The 18,038-nt window shown below is 37.3% G+C and overlaps 1 protein-coding gene across 3 annotated transcripts in view; it reads right to left on the reverse strand.

Moving 5' to 3' along the window:
• AMER2 (APC membrane recruitment protein 2) overlaps positions 1-18,038 on the reverse strand; it is a 42,080-nt gene that overhangs the window by 7,217 nt on the left and 16,825 nt on the right. The window contains exon 2 of one of the 3 annotated variants that reach the window (XM_087937162.1): positions 11,471-11,584. The exons of 1 other annotated variant lie outside the window; for it this stretch is intronic. In XM_087937162.1, coding sequence (XP_087793288.1) covers positions 11,553-11,584 — 32 coding nt within the window. In that variant the 3' untranslated portion in view covers positions 11,471-11,552. Of the gene's footprint in view, positions 1-11,470; positions 11,585-12,137; positions 12,239-18,038 lie in introns of those variants that run through there. One more of the 3 variants, XM_087937163.1, reaches the window with a different exon arrangement.

Below are 18,038 nucleotides of genomic sequence, written 5' to 3' on the forward strand. Positions count from 1 at the left end.
GAATCGGACTTCTGGACAGCTCCAGAATTGAACAGGGGGGCTTCCGGTTATGACCTTTGTGCTCTTTGAGTGTTTAAGGTTGCCGACCCCTGTGCTAACCTATCCCCAAGGTTGTGTATCCATCTTTGACACCAAGCAAGTGCTTCAGATACTCCTGAAAGGCCAAGGGAGAGTGGGGTCCTGTATCACCTCGGGGTGAAAAATATTCCAAACAGCGAAGAAGGCACTCTTTTTTTTTTTAATTGATGGGGTCTATATGATCAGGTGAGACAGGCTGGTGTAATGGTGTGAAAAGGATCCTGCAGATAACCTGGCCGCATGATTTTTTTTTTTAAATCCCTGTTGCTTAACAAAATTAGCAACTAGAATCAATAAATGAAAAACTAAGGAAGTTAAAATACACAGTTCTGCTTAACAGGACACAAGTCTACACCCAGAGGGAGAGAGCAAAGTCCATAATGGCTAATCTCTGAACTGTGAAATCCCTGTGAAATTTATCCTTGCCTTGAACTACCTAACTCCGCATAATCAGGCGTCTTAAAATCACTGATCTTAGAATTTGTTCTTTAACATCAGAAGCAACCAGCCTCTCAATTCCTGTTGCTTCACAGATATACACAGAAGTTTCTTGTGGGAAATCTGGTATCCTGGAACCAAAATCCCGGATATGATGAGTTGTCTATGTGACCAGCAATCCTTCTCTTAAGCCATACAGGAGAATATAGATTTTGAAGGTATATGTGGATTCTTTTATGGCTTTCTGTGACATGTGCTCTAGGTTGGAATTTGTCCTACAGCTCGATCAGGCCAAGCACAGATGTAGGTTCTACTGATTATAGATTGCTGATATTCACTGAGAAGATATTCTTTGTAGGGGAGTATTTTTAATAAAAATTGAAACTTATTCATCTGTACAAATCTTTCCTTGATTTTGTTGGTGCCTAAAATAATAATTTGATTAAGTTGATTTTGTTTGATGTTTTCAACTGTTTAGACTTTATTGTATTCATTACAACTGTTATCATAAACGTGTTTGTTTTTTTAAAAAAGGAGTAAAACACTGTAAATTCATAATAAATAGAGCAATGATATTAAAAACATATCAGCAGTGAAAACACCAACAGTGCAGGGGAAAGGGGTGTGAATTTCAGTAAAATAAATACTGAAACCAAAGCAAATATAGGCTATAATTCACATAATACACTGAACCATAAATTAACCATCTTCATTTTAACCTAGAATGTTGTATGAACTATATACACAGGAAGTTGGTTTATGGTTCAGTATCTTTCAGGAATAGAAAATTTCAAGCATCCAGAAAATTAGGCTGATTAGTCAACATCAAATTTATTTATTTATTTATTTGTCAATCAATTATAAGATAACAGGTATAAGTATAAACATAGTTATGAATACATGAAATGGGTACATATAAGAGAAATAAAAAGAAACAATAGGACAGGGACGGTAGGCACATTGGTGCACTTATGCACGCCCCCTAAATCTGCTAATTGTAGACACACATCTCATCCAAACACATCCATTATAACAAAATCAGGGTATTGGAATTGAAAAGCCTGACCAGTCAATTTTGAAGTTGTGTTTACCTCTTAAACACAAAGATTCATTTAACTAATAGCAGGAAAGGTTGAGATACAGGACAACATGTAACATCTACCTCTGTCTGTCTCTATCTACCTTTTGTTTAACATCCCATAAGTGCATAGAGATTATAGAGTTTCCTGTGTTATTCAGGTATGATCCTGATATTTATCTTTTAATCTTTTTTTTAAATATACCCATGATAGAGAGAGATCATTTGGCTCTTTCATGGCTCTTCAGAAACTTCTGCCCTTCTAAATTTTCCTTTCCCTCCCAAAGTCCATCCTACTTCATTTTGGCCTACTCAGAATTAAGTCCTTCATTCTCACCTCTTTGCTTCTCTCTTCCTTCAAAAATAAAAAAAAAAATTCCCAGTTCAAGGTCCATCCGCTCACACTTGTGATGTTCCCTCTCTAAACTCTTCATGCTGCCATTGTCAGATAGTCACTTAATTACCTGGTGAGTTTCCTAATGTCTTGTGTTATGTGTACAACAGACAACAGATGTCTTACTGAGTGGGGGAACATACTGGGGGCAAAAGAGTTTGTTGTTTGTCAATCTCAATTGCAGATTTTGTGGACTGGGTAAACACTAAGCAATTCAGAAATTCATTTCCAGCTCCTCAGGGGTCCCAATATTCTATCTTATGAGAGGTGGTACCAGCACATCGATAGGTGTGAGTTCTATGAATGCTGGCTTAGTAAAATAAGTTTAGGTAAAAACCTTGCCTTTTTGTAGAAGAAAAGTGGGTAATTTTAGATTAAACCTGAGAGCAGAAAAAAAATATTTGACCAGCTTGGACATCAGCAAGGACAAATATTTAGTTGGCAAACTCAGCAAGCACCCAGTATTCTATTCCCTCTGCACTTAATGAAAAATAACATGGAAATATCAGAACAGCTTAAAAGGTAACAGTTACCACATTAGTGTTATATGTAATAGCTAAGATTTAATTGTGGCATGAGCTGGCCATTTGGAAAAACCACAAGCGGAAATGGCCTTCAGAAAAGGGCCTAAATCTGAACCTGGATTCTACTTTAGGCTATAGATATTTTCTTCCGTTGTCTATTCTGTCGTTATCTCTACTTGTTGTTTGGTTCTTTAGGGATAACTGGATTTTTTCGCCAAAATACTTGACGCACAGGCTGGTACGCATTTTAGTCTCCAGCTTTGTTCTCAGTGTGCTATTCCCTATGGGAGAGGTATGCTATCCCTCAAAACTGACTGCCTTTGATTAAATTGAAGCTTGTCTTCCAGCTGGAACTCTTTCAGGTTAACCGTCCCTAATCATTTTGGACAGGAACCATCTGTTAAATCTCTTGGTTCCCAAACAGCAGAACAGAGCAGAATGGTAAGATTGAAGAATAATGTTGTGGGTGAGGTGTTTCATGAGGACATGAAAATTCGCCATGATAACTAATTGGCCACATGTTAGTACAAAGGTAGAGAGCGGTACTGAATCTCTAATCAGTGATCCTCTAGGATCCAACTCATAAGCAGCTTTGAACTGTGAATCTGGAATAGTCTCTTTTTCTCTCTGAATTTCTTCAGGGTGTTTTATGTCAGTCATTTAATGCGAGTTAGGTCCTTTTGTTGTTGAAAACAAAATGTAATAAATTGACATTTGCTCCAGCCTTAAAACTACGTAAACAAATTATAAGATGAAGGAGCTGGCAGAGAGGGCTAAACTGACAGCCTTGATTACAGAAAAAAAAAAATACTATGTTAAGTTTAATGCTGATTGGAAAGCCCTTTTGGACCTTTTGCACAAACTAGAAAAACAGTGAAATTATGATATATGGATTTTATGACTAGAAAAATAGTACAAGACAGAAAAAAATGAAAGTAACCATTTAGTTGAAACAGATATTGGGAGCTCTATTCAACTCTGTTATTCTAAGGGTGTCAATTTTGGGGGTGGGGGAATGAAATAGGTTCTGAAGTTAGTACATATAAGTAACCTCAACTTACGCCCATAATTGAGCCTGGCAATTTTCAGAAACCAGAGAATAACGCTGGTTTCTAGCAAAATCATTGTAAATCGTAGATGGAAACTGGTTGCAGCCAAAATGGGGGGCGGGGAGAGGAGCAATGTCAGAACATTTAATCCAGGTCTTAAATCCCTTTTGAGGTGTCTATTGAAACTTCAAATAGTTGCTAAGCAAAGAGTCATAACTCAAAGACTATTTGGATAATGTTTTAGTCTAGATTTCTTTATAAATTGTAGTTCTTCACTGAAATCTAATTAGATTTTTCAAAATTTTCTATCTCTCATTTCTGCATTTGCCCAGCACCCATTCTCACAATCTTCTTTTCATATATGTCCTTATATACATCCTATGAGCTGATCCTACCATGTATTTGAAATAAAGAATTAAAATGGCACTTCTAAAATCCAGATAGATTTACTATATCCAAGAATGCAGCTGAAATGGCCGCAGCTTTGTACAGTAGGAGAAATTTTGGCCTTGGTTTTCTTCCAGGATTGTTCCTTCTTAATTTATGTGGATTAAACTATTCTTGTTTCTGCACAATGACTCTCTCACATCTGTGTAAATCAGAAGTAAGCAGCCTCGTCTTTCATTTAGGCCAATATCCTGTCTCTAAGAACAAGCATTTGTGGATGCCCTGAAAGGAATATAAAATAGAATGAAATATCCCTGTTCCTGGCATATTGTACTTTCCCATCCCTGGAAAAATTGTGATTTTGCCAACAAGAGCTGCTTCCTGTTTCTTTCTTATTCAAACCCCAAAGAAGCAGCTAGCTGATGTTTTTTTTCCTCTTGCCATAATGCTGCTTCTGTTTCTGATTTCTATTAAAATCACAACTTCATATTCTGTTGAGAGGCATGCTAGAGTGACATGAGGAGATGAGAGGTTGATAATTGTATTCAGAGACCTTCCTTTAATTTCACTTAAAAGCAGTCATTGAATAGTTGTGGAACAGAACAGTTGGAGGAAGGGATGATGTTGCCATCATCTACCTCCTGCAGCTATGTTGGACTGCCACTTCTGTCTCTTTCAGCTTTAGAGAACTGAAGTTGGAGTCCAAATTATCTAGACAGAAACAGGTAAGAGGTATCATCCTTTCCCTGTAGCCATCTTCTTCCGTTCAAATTAAACTCCAGTTTGAAAACTATACTATAATTGTTCCACCAGTAAAATAATAATAATAATAACCTTTTCCTTTATTGATGCTTTTGTGATCCAGTTTTCTTTCCCATTTGGGAAGTAACAATTATTAAAGGTGTAAAATATTGTATTGAATGGGGGGAGAGTTGTCAATCCTTTATGTAAAGCAGACATTTAAAATAGTCCCTCCAGCTATGTTATAATGACAATTTCCAAAATTTCATACTTTCCTTATATGTCAATTTAAAGAACAGTTTATTGCCTTGTTGATCTCTAGTGCTACTGTAATATTAATACTAATTACAAAATCTGTGCATGGACATAATTTCCATCTGTCAACTACAAAAGACCACACTGCTTGGATGACATATATCATATCAATACATTATGGCATTCCAAGTTCTTGGAAAGAACTCTAGGCATAGAAAAGCCAACATCAGCTGAAGAATTGACAGTTGTGATTTCATATTTTTGTGTATATAATAAACAATAGCTGGCTAAAAATGCCAAGTCCAGTCTGAACATCTGGCTGACTGTGTGATGAACCATAAACAATCAATAATTCAAAATAATGCAATTAAGGCCAAAATTGAAAAATCGTCAAATGATTCAAAGTAGAAATTGTGCAAAGAAGCAGAAGAAAGAGTAGACTATATACTTGTGGAAGAAGATTGCACAAACTTATTAAAAAATGATGTAATACAATTTGTCAAAATGATTCCCTGGAACATCTTTACAAATTATCATCTGCCAATAATACGGTAAAAAAAATTAGTGGGAACATATAGTTGAAACAGTAGTTGAAAACGAGCAGGAAAAAATATTGTGAAATTTCTGAATACAAACTGATGGCTCACGAGTCACAACATACCAGATTTAATTGTAGTTGAGGGGGGAGTGTGTATAATTGATGTCGCAATACCAGAGAATAGTGGAATAGAAGAAAATAGAATTGCAGAAGATCAGAAAGTATCGAGATCTGAAAATCAAAGTTGAAATACTAGGGCATAACTTTGCACACTGGTTATCAGCCTATTGGGTGATACCAAAAAATCATGGACAGCATTTTGTCAATCTGCACATTTTCCATACAATTACAAAAGGTCACACTTCTTGGTCTGTACATGTGATAACCAATACATTGCAACATCCTAGGTTCTTGGAAAGAACTCAATGCATATGAAAGTCAATATCAACTAATGAACTGGCAGCTGTGATTTCAGGTGGCTATGTATATAATAATAACAATAATAATTAGCAAATGTCAATAAGAAAGACAACATGTCTGAATAGTGGATGTAGCAGTGCCTGGAGCAGAAGAGAAGAGAAAGAACTGGAGAAGATAGAAAAATACAAAGATCTACGAATAGAAATAGAATGATTGTGGCAAAGGCAAGCAAGGGTAGTACCAATAGTAATAGGTGACTTGGGTGCAATCCCAAAACAGCTGAAGCACCACTTGAGCACCATTGGTTTGACAAATTCATCATCAGTAAATTACAAAAGGCGGGTTTACTGGGAACAGCATCCACCCTGCAACGATATCTGTAACACCATCCAACATCCACATCTGCCTATCCCAGGTCCTGGTAAAGATTCAATAGGCAGACAAAAATGCCAAACCCAGTCTGAATATCTGTCTGACTGTGCTATTATTATTATTGTTTAATAATAATAATAGCAATGCTACTTTTTTCCTAAAGTATCCCTCAATGTATCTCATTTAATTCTGAATATTTAAAACAAAACTATTGCCTAGAACAGGGGTTGGCAACCTTAAACACTCAAAGAGCCATTTGAACCCATTTCCCACAGAAAAGAAAACACCAGGAGCCACAAAACCCTTCCCAGGCCTGACTATATCCTGAGCAGCCACAAAACTAGCATATGAAGTTGAATTAAACGTTCTGTTTTCTTCTGAAACTTTTCTTTTCTTGGATTTACCTATGGCTGGACTACTGGAGGTTGAAAAGCTCAATAAATTGTGTTCCAGTGGGTGTCACACATTGGCAGTTGTGACATATTTTGAGTGACAGGGAATAGAATGGAATAGAATAGAATAGAATAGAATAGAATAGAATAGAATAGAATAGAATAGAATAGAATAGAATTCTTTATTGGCCAAGTGTGATTGGACACACAAGGAATTTGTCTTGGTACAAATGCTCTCGATGTACATAAAAGAAAAGATACATTTGTCAAGAGTCAAGAATCATAAGGTACAATACTTAATAATAGTCATAGAGTACAATAAGACTGTCTAGGAAACAGTCTATAAAAATCATAAGGATACAAGCGACAAAGTTACAGACATACAGTCACAAGCGGGAGGGGATGGTGATAAGAAGTGATGAGAAGATTAATAGTAATAGTAGTGCAGACTTTATAAATAGTGGGACAGTGTTGAGGGTATTATTTGTTTAGCAGAGTAATGGCATTGAGGGAAAACTGTCCTTTTGTCAGGTGTGGGAACTGGGAAAACTGTCCAGTTGTTCGGGTGTGCAGTGCTCTATAGCGTTGTTTTGAGGGAAGGAGTTGAAACAGTTTGTGCCTGGGATGTGAGAGGTCTGTAAGTATTTTCACAGCCCTTTTTTTGATTCATGCAGTATACAGGTCCTTGATTGAAGGCAGGTTGGTGTAATTGTTTTTTCTGCAGTCCTAATTATCCTCTGAAGTCTGTGTCTGTCCCGTTGGGTTGCAGAACCAAACCAGACAGTCACAGAGGTGCAGATGATAAACTCAATAATTCCTCTATAGAACTGCATCAGCAGCTCCTTGGGCAGTTTGAGCTTTCTGAGTTGGTACAGAAAGAACATTCTTTGTTGTGCTTTCTTGATGATGTTTTTGATGTTAGGTGTCCATTTTATGTCTTGTGATATGATGGACCCTAGAAATCTGAAGGTCTCTACTGTTGATACTGTGCTGTCTAGTATTGTAAGAGGTGGTAGTATAGGAGAGTTTCTTCTAAAGTCTACCACCTTTCTATGGTTTCGAGTGTGTTCAGTTCCAGATTGTTCTGGTTACACTGCAAGGCAAGTTATACAATTTACTGTCTGTATGCGGATCTGTCATTTTCTCAAATGAGACCAATCACTATTGTATCATCTGCAAACTTCAGTATTATAACAGAAGGATCATTTGAGATGCAGTCATTGGTATATAGTGAGAAGAGAAGTGGAGAAAGCACACAGCCTTGGGGGCGGGGGGGGAGCTGTGTTAATTGTACAGGTATCAGATGTGATTCTGCCTAGCTTCACCTGCTGCTTCACCCTCCTGTCTGTTAGGAAGCTTCTGATTATTTATTTATATTTAATAATATAATAATCATTTATGATTATTTATTTAGTTATTTATCTTTTCTCATATACAACTCAAGGCAGATAGCTTACATAATATTCCTTCCTCCTGCAATAACAATATCTGGGCTCAGAGGGAGAGCAATTGACCCATTATGTAAAATGGAGTTGGATTACAATTTGATATATGTTTTATCCTGTGTTATAACTTTAGTTCAACTACATTGCCAAGGCATTTTGCTTCAGACATCATGACATGGATATTTGTAGTCACTGATTTTTTTTTATGACATCAATTTACCAAAAGCTCCAGAATATTTTAAAATGAATTTCCATTTGTTCAGTTCTTAATTATTTACCATCCTCTACTGGTTGAGTGGAAAGGCCTAGAATAAAAATCTAGTTTTCAAGCATACACGAAAGTATTTTAAAGATTTAGGGAATTAATGTTATTTAAAGGTTTATCTCTATGAAAAAAATCTTCAAAATGTGCATTCCTCTGGGTTTCCACTGGAAAAATAACTGATGAATATTATTAAATAAGGAAAATACAAGCAGAATCCCAAGGTCCTTTTTCAAGTTGTTACTCCTTGCTTTTATGAATATTTTAGATTTGACCTTTGAGGGGCTAAGTAAATGGACATTTTTTTTAAAAAAAACCCTCTAAACTCTCTTTTGTGTTGGGAAAATAATATATGTTTGCTGCCTTGAGTAACTTATAAAGTAATAAAGGTGTAATAATATTACTGTATTACTATAATAAAGAAATTAAGCTAATAAATAAATAAAACATTTGGAGACAAACCTTTTTCTTGGCAAAAATGCAGTACGGAAGTGGTTGACCATTGTCATCTTCTTAGGCACTTTTCCTTTCTCCTGTGACAGACATAAGTTGTTCTTCCTCTAAGTCCTAAGTGGGACTGATCCTGTTTCATTCTGGGAGATTGATTTGTGGTAGGCATATTAAAGAAAACTCCAGCTCTGCAAATGCTTCAAATTAGATATTTTGGAATCTTCGCAGTGGTGGGATTCAAATCTTTTTACTACCAGTTCTGTGGGCGTGGCTTGGTGGGCGTGGTAGGGGAAGGATACTGTAAAATCTCCAGTCAGAGGTGGTATTTGCCGGTTCTCTGAACTATTCAAAATTTCTGCTACTGGTTCTCCAGAACTGGATAGAACCTGCTGAATACCACCTCTGAATCTACACAATATATACAAAATATATCCTTGATTTTTAAAAAAAATCAGCCATTTTTTTTTCCAGACACTTCTCCCAGCTAACTCTACAAGAATGATTGTTTTCCAAAGTAGCTGCACCAACTTAGAAAAAGACATGTCTGCTTTAACAATTTAGGGAAAAACAGCACAAGTGTTTCATGTTTTAAAGTACACGTATTTATTTTGGAGACTTTGCATAGTGATCATGTACAGTACTTGAAATCAATTACTAGCTTATTAATTATTACATTATTAATGGGTTATGCTGAGAATTCTGCCTAAATCTGCATCTTTCTTATTCTACATCAAGGTGGACTAAATTTTTACTTGAACCCTTAATCCTTTAACCTTACCAGCATGTCCATGGAAGCTCAGCTTTAAAAATGGTTAGATTCCAAGTGGCAATCACAAATGATAGTGTTGAAAAAAAAAATCTGCGTTCATGAGAACCACTTCAGAATATTGTAAGCAATTTGGCTATCATATTTCTATGATTAAGAGGAGTGAAGTGGGTTTATTTATAGTAATAGCTGCTCAAAGTCTACATCCTCACAAAGAAGCTTTAATATTTCAAGTAGTAGGATTCACACAGTTGTACCTATGCTCAAAATATATCAACTATTATGAAGCAATGATAAACATTCATGACTTTCATGTGTGTCAAAATGTGGATGTGAATTTATGCATGTATATATGTATACAGGCACACATGCATATATATTGGGAGATTTTTATTCCTGATGAGTATTGATGGCAGCTGAGTATCTCTAATACATTTAGAAATAGATAGGTGGATGTACAGATGAGGGAGATCAAACTTTTTTTAACATATGCAAATCCCATAACAGCTTGGACCATTTATTCTCCAAATCCTGGAAAATTACAGGATTACCCAAACTTCACTTCTTGAATAGATTAAATTTAAAATAAGTAAATTAATCTTGCTCTGAGATCTTATTTGAAAAAGCTGAAACCCTAAGATCTGTCAGTGTTTTCTGATGTGAGTAGTAATTTGAATCTTGCATTATTCGGTGAATCCATAAGATTATGGCCATTTTTTTTTAGTGTTTTGAGTTATCTGCATTATAACCCAATGAGAGGTGAGTGTGTAGTCTGGCCAAAGATAAGCAAGGCTGAGTATTGTAACTCAGCAGCATTTGAAGAGCCACAGGTTCCCCTGTACCATTGCTGCTTTTAAAAATATATTATTAACACATAGATGTAGAAGGAGACGCAGAATCTGGGGGGGCAGAGTTAAAAGAGGGATCAGCCTAGAATCCCTAAATAGCCACAAGCGAGTTAAATCCAATCTCCCTTGAATTCCATTGATCTTCATCTAATTTAAAGCAGGTGCTAATGTTAGTTGAGAAGGCTTGTGTGCATACACATGGTTAGCATTAAATCCGTTTAATTTGATCTTTACATGTGGATCCAATATTTAGTGCCTGACAGTACAATTGCAATAAACTCACTTATTAATGGGAATATCAGAACAATAAGGAATTATGATCAGAAAAACTGTGTTCTAAGTTGTGGTGATTAGAAAAGTATGAGATATTTTACTAGTGCTCCAATTTGAGCAGAGGGACCTGATTTCAAAAAGTCTTCCAAGGGAGAAATACATTTAACTAAAAATATTTCATGGAGGGAGTAAGTAGGTTTCTTTTGGGTTGGGGCAGGTGCCAATATGCTGCAAACAATTGTCTTTCATTGCACAGGGAAATTTCAGGTATCCCAGGAGGTTTCAGAGTGATGAAAAGATATATAACTGAAAATCTAATTATCAGTAGGGGCATATTTGGTATCTCCAGTAATAAAATAAGCTCAAAAAGAACTGCCAAGAAAAATATAAAATCTCAAGCACTCTGAAAATAACTTAGAAAATCAAGAATGTATGCAGCAAGAGAAGAAAACTTCTGAAAAATTGAAAAACCAATTTCAGCACCACATTAAAATTCCCTTCATATCTTTATGTAACTCCCACAATAAAGTTTCATAACAGTCTAAAGCCAGAATTATGTAACTATGCCTTCTTTTGTTTCTCAAGCCAGTATAGATTAATATATAGAAGCCATAAGAAATGTGCACAAATCTAAAAGAAAAAAATAATTTTCATGTGCCAGTACAAACATCATACTTTCTAGATATAAAGAAAGGAGGAGCAAGACATCAAGAGTTAAAATGCATTTTATTCTTAGCCAGATTTCAATTATTTATTAAATCAGTCTTGTGAAAAATGTAAACCCATTTCTTCTGTGATTAAAAGGGAAACATCAGAGTACTGTTGCCGATAATGGACAATCTTCATGCCTGGGTCACAGGTGGGCTCTTCCATCCTTGATTTATTTTATTGCCCAAAAGAGAAAGAAGAAATGAAAGAAGGGATGTTGTAAATAGTTTATTGCCAGCCTAGGATTTAAGGAAAACAAACTCTAAATTGAAAATTTGACCTTAACATTCATCACCCCTAACTTTAATTTAGTTTAGTTTGTCAAGATCAAATTCCTTCGAATCTGCTATATATTTTCAGAATTGCCACAAAAAATGAGAGCTGCTTTTGCAAGCACTGGTTTTGCATTGCAATAATAAATTATTCAAATTTCACATACAATCGGTCAGTCTTGTTAAAACTATATCTCAGTTTTTTGTTTTGTGCTTAGAACGCAGTGTTAAAAGAACTCCACCCTACCCCCAAACTTGCTCAATCCAGAAACAAAAACAAAGACATTAAATGAATATGTGTTTTTTTTCTCAGCAAAGCTCCCTTATTGACTCAAATCCTGGATGAGCTGGCTGTTTGTGACAATTTTTCTTGGTGTGGTGGGGAAGCTTGCAGAATGCTTCTCTTTGGTTTTACAGAAACCGAAACTATTAAGTCTAGCCACAGTTCAGTATATCCAGCGCTGTTTGTTTTTTTCCATAAACATCATCAGGAAATTGATTGTGATTGCTCAGTGGTTTTTGCCATTATCTCAGCAGCAGCCTGATTTCTTGAATGGGGAGGAGAGGAGAACGAATATTATTTGGGCACTAAATGGAACCCATCAGTTGCTCATCTGCTAGCTAAATTACGAAAGAATTTAACCTGGCTGAAAGATAGATATGAGGGGTTAAAGGTAAGCATTTACAGAAAACACTAGACCTGTAGGAAATTTAAGGTAAAGTTAAGGTAAAACTGTTTGGCTCAGCTACTAGACATCCCATGCAGTGGTGGGATTCAAATTTTTTTACTACCGGTTCTGTGGGTGTGGCTTGATGGGCGTGGCAGGGGAAGGATACTGGAAAATTTCTGACTGGAAATTCTGACCGAACTACTCAAAATTTTTGTTACCGGTTCTCCAGAACTGATCAGAACCTGCTGAATACCACCTCTGATCCCATGCTACTTTCTAGGGAACAACCCAGAAATGCTTTTCATTGTTTTCATCTGGAAATTTGTTCAGTACCCCAGCACATAGGCTAAAAATATTATGCTGGGCTCTTATAAAAATATGACAAGTATTACAAAGTAAGTTGGCCAGGTGATGCCATTTGCTGAAACAAAGAAAGGATGAGTATCTTAAAAATGCATTTTGAGCAGATTGGAGTTGGAAGGGACTCTTCACAGTACCAAGCCAAAGCTCTTATAGATCAACCCATCCCGCATCTTGAACTCAATCCAGATTTTTTTTCTGTGGAAGAATTTGTGAGGAAAGACACATTATTTTAAGTGTAGGATGCCATAATAAGAACCATTTTTTGTAAATATGTCAGAGCATTGGCACAACAAAAACATTTTCAAGTTTCTCAGATAACAGATAATCAGAGTTGGAAGGGATCCTATGAGTCATCTAGTCCAACCCCACTCATTTGTGAATGAGACAGAGCAGGTTATAATAATAATTAAAAGAAACAGATAAACTCTTTTTCAGGTACTTGTTTTACAGCCAGAAAATGAAATCTTAACAAGCAATTATGTCTACTCTCCATCCTGAAAAAAGAAAAAAGGGGGGATGGGGAGAATAACCTGGAAAGTTCAAAATCTCTGGATATTTTCAAGATGATATTACACAGTTATATATATTTTTTCCATCTGCAAATCAAATACAAATACAAATATAATAAAAATAGCTAAGAATATCATTTTCTGTTTCCAGTATCACAGTAGTAATGTTTACAAATAAAAAAGTTAAAGCGTGAAAGTATCAAGACCACACACACAATTTCCATGGAATGAATCCTACTGCATATTGCAGAACCCATTTCTGTGTAAACATATCTAGAACTGACTCCTAAATATGTTCTTAGGAAAGTGCAAATTGGTTTTAAAATACATAAAAATTTTCCCTTGTTTTAGTGAATTCACACGTGCCCATATCTTTTAAAGATGGTTTTTTGAATGAAAAAGAGTGGTGTTTTTTTTTAAAAAAAAAAGCACCTCACAGCGATTAAAAAAGGAAAAGAATGTGTTTCAAGAAACCACTGGATATTTCTTGGACCATTAAGTATCTTCCTTTCCCTCATGTATGCAAAGTCTGTCTCTCATTAACAAGCTGAACATTGCCATTGAGACATGACAGCATCTGGTGCTGAATCTGCGAATACTGTAGAATTATTCATTGCCATGGTTACAAGTGCTGGAAATACTCCCCTCTGCTATTAGTGTAAACACAGATCCTTTCAAGACAGACTAAAAATCAGAGCACTTTAAACAATTAATGAAAATTATACATTGCTTAGGAGTGAGATTCACACACATTGTAGCTGCACAGCTTTCCAGGAAGAAAGAGAGAAGATACACAGAAACTCATTCAGGATGAAAGCAAATCAAGATTGTTGGAAGATCGATATCCAATCAATGGAAGAGACGCTAACCTGTTAATTTACTGTGATGCAGAAATAAAACAAACAACCCATTCCCTCCCCAAGCAAAACAAAAATAGTAGTAAAACGGATACCCCTGTAATCTTCTTTTGGATTTAAATTTTCAAGAAGGGACATGGATTGACAACAATCGGGAACAATCTAAGGTTGCATTTAGACATCACACTAAACCATACTATTGCTGAGTTACAAACTTACATTATAGTGTTGTTTGGATCGGCCCAAGCACAAATGGCTTAGAGCAGTGGCCCCCAAGTTTTGTGCACCAGTGACCGGTTCTGTGGAGAGAGGTTTTTCCGAGGGGGCATGATTTTGCATCAGAGGTGGTATTCAGCAGGTTCTGACCAGTTCTGGAGAACCAGTAGTGGCAATTTTGAGTAGTTCAGAGATCTGGCAAATACCACCTCTGACTGGCCACGCCCCCATCTATTCTCTGCCTCCCGAGTCCCAGCTGATTGGCTGGGTCTTCTTTTGTTGCCCTGCACAGGAGAACGGAGCTGGAAAGCTGGTTAGTGGGGTAGGGAGGGAATGGGATTTTGCAACAACCTTCCCCTGCCACACCCACCAAGCCACAACACGCCCACCAAGCCACGTGCACAGAACTGGTAGTAAAAAAATTTGAATCCCACCACAGTTTCACATGCTGCCTGCATCCCACAGATGGAGCTTCGCTTGTCTGCATGGCCCAGTTTCTGGGATATGGAAACATAAAACATCCGTGTCTTTCCCCTGCAATACCCTGTCCCTAAATCCCTGATTCATGTGACTTGGCCAGCAAATTTATATCTTGTTAGCTGCAAATTAACAATCTATACTATGGTATAACCCAGCATAATCTTAGCAGAAGGAATAACTGCAGATTCAATTATTAGCCTACCCCTGCACCCCCAATACTTGTCACTTAAATGGAAATTTCTAGTCCAATCTGGTGTATATTTCTTGGCTCTATTTTTTTTAAAGAGATAAGGAATTGTTGGTCATTATTTGTGGCACCTTGATGTTGGATTAGACCAGGAGTCTCCAGCTTTGGGTACTTTAAGCCTGGAGGACTTCAACCCCCAGAATTCCCCAGCCAGGAGACCCCTGGGTTAGACTATTGCAGTGTTTCCCAATCTTAGCAACTAAAATTTACCAAGGTTGGGAAACCCTGGACTATTGGCTCAGGTCTTTCTTTTGTCTGCCTTCTTCTTAGACCTTGTCCTCCCACTGCCAGCTTTCCTGGCAACACTTTCACCCTCACCTGGCATGACTCTCCCTGCAAACCACGTCCGGCAGGATCTCAAATTAATCACAGTACAACCAAGTGAGATTGCACCCTGCCAGCTTGCCCTTAGTCAAAGTCCACTCATCTTGATATCAACACAATTTTTATTTTTCACCTGAATGGTAACAGTTAATTTGACGAAAGATTAAAAGTTAAACTGGATAAGTTGAGCATGCCTTATGGAAGCTGATGCTGTTTCCTGACTCTTTGAACCATAGCCCAAAGTCATTATATGGATGACTAAATATGATTGAATTGCTTTGGGGGGGGGGGTGTTAGGTTTCCACAGTATATGCAATTCTTCCCTTAGAGAAAATCCTATTTGAAACTGAGATCTTCCAACATGTAAACTGTTTCACCTTGTCTAGATATGTGCACCACACTAATCTGCTCTATTTCCTCTTGGTTTAGCCATTTGCAAACCATAGTTTTATTGCTTAGTGTAAAATGGACCACAGTAGCTTTTCCAAGAAAACAACATTAAAACAAACCATGACTTAGCAAGATATGTGAACCCAGATGGCGAGTCAGAGCAGGCAGGAAGGCCTCAGAAGGAGGGAAATATATTAGAAAGAAAGAAAAAATAAGTGTGAGGATATGTTGCAGGAGGAAGCAGAATTCTTCCAGGTTTATATGACATCAGCTGGGTTTAAGCTGAGGAAATCTAGGAGGAGCAATGCCTTCTATTTTCCATCTCTAAATCAAATCACCATCTTGGAAAAAACCAAATGTGACAAGATCAGGTTGAAATCAAATCCTCAAAAAGAAAAGCTCGTTAAAAAAATCTGCTGCCATCTGGAAAGCAGTAAGAGACATAGATTGGAAGAAATTAGCTTTCCCAAGGGACCCACCAAGATGTTAGCAGCTGTCCTAACAAGAGCAGTTGTGCAGGCTCCTGATACCTGTCTATTCTCAAGGGGCTTTTGAGCAGCAATGTGGATTAATTTTGAATGTGTATTGTGGTAATACTCCCCAAACCGAATGCTGTTCCCAGTTTAATTAGAATGATAGAGCTACTTTTTTTGTGCTTTGATGAACCTTGCTCTTCTTTAAGTTGCCCATTAGTGAAGGGGCCTGGGGGCAGGTGGAAGGAGAAGGAAGGGAATACAAATGGGTGAAGTCATCTCACTTTGGAAAGGCTGAAAATAAAGTATCTTTCTAGTGCATTTTGCATTAAATAAAACCTTTGTACTTTTTTTGCGGTGACATGGGAACTTATAATCTGCTGCTTCTTTCAAGCAATGGTTGCCTAATTTTGCTTGTTGTCAGATGACCATCAAATGTTGCACGGCCAGTTGATCTTGAAAGAAAAACTACCAGGACACTGAGGATCCCCTGTGCCACTGCCAGCAAGCTATTGCAATGTTTTGCTTTTCTAAAAGCTTCATGCTTGCTTGCAATGGCACAGGAGTTCTCCAGGGCCTTGCAGTTTTATAGTATTGAACATTGATACCGTGTTGCTTCTGAAATGTAATTCCTTCTTCTACAATCCACTTTTGAACATAATTGAGCAAATTGCAAATTTACTTTTTGGGCTCATGAATAAGGAATCTAAGCTGCAGTGCAAAGATAGACAACTACATTTCTTAGCAATTTCTGCAAACTAATACTGGCCTTGTGGATAAATGTGCTACTTACTTCTATATGCCAAAGGCAGTTGCATTGGGAGAACTGTGCAATCATAGGTAATAGGGAGGGCAGTGGCTCCACAACTGGGTGACTCTGACTATTTAAACTTCTATGGCTGCATCAGTGGGTGACCTGTGATGCAAACTGGATGAATGGGGTGCACCCCCTTAAAATCCAGCTCAAGCAGCTGTTGACACTTCAACCAATGTTTCCTTATGAAACATTTAATGGGACTAGTAAACCTTAGGGAAACTATTTTGCAAGACTCTGGTGCTTCTTATCAGGCCAAAGCCAAATTAGGGCTTCTGAACTCCTGTTTCATACCTAGGTCACTGGCTTGTGGTCTCCAACATCTTGTTTCCTCTACATCAGGGGTATCAAACTCATGATCCATGAGCCAGATGCCTCACGTGTGGCCCTGCCCCAACCCAGTTTAGCAAAGGGAGGGGGGAAAGTCCCAATATGTCACGTGACAACACTGTGATGACATGAGTTTCATGCGCCTGCTCTACATCTATAGGTTTCTGCAGTTTCAGATTGGACACCCATAGCTCTTTTAGTTTGGCTATCTGCTTTGAGTATTTATTTGAGCAGGAAGGTGAGGCACACATCAAATCAAATAATTAAATGTCTTTAGAATAATTTGCAGTGTTCATGCTAATAAACAGTGGACAAAGCAAACACTGGCAGAGTCAAAAATGCAGAGACACAACCACAATCTCTGTCGTCCCATTTCCCCCTCTACCACCCTCTTTTATCAGCTTGTCTCTCTTTATACAATAAGACAAATTGCTCTTGACAGGTTGCAGACATTTATGAAATTAGACTCAGGGCCAGATCAAATTAAGCTGTGAGCTGTTGGTGGCCCAATCCCATTCCAGCCAGTGGCCCACCTAGTATTTCTAAATCTCTTTATTCTCAGTCTCTTCTCCATTTTTTCCTTTTGGTGCTATCTTTCTTTTGTCATGTGTTGTTCACTATGCTCCTTAGGACCACATCTTAGCAACATGATAAATGATGGTTGTGGTACCAGA

The sequence above is a fragment of the Pseudonaja textilis genome, chromosome 7 (genome assembly GCF_049901715.1).
Source record: "Pseudonaja textilis isolate UNSWEBS1 chromosome 7, rPseTex1.2, whole genome shotgun sequence".
Lineage (NCBI taxonomy): Eukaryota > Metazoa > Chordata > Lepidosauria > Squamata > Elapidae > Pseudonaja > Pseudonaja textilis.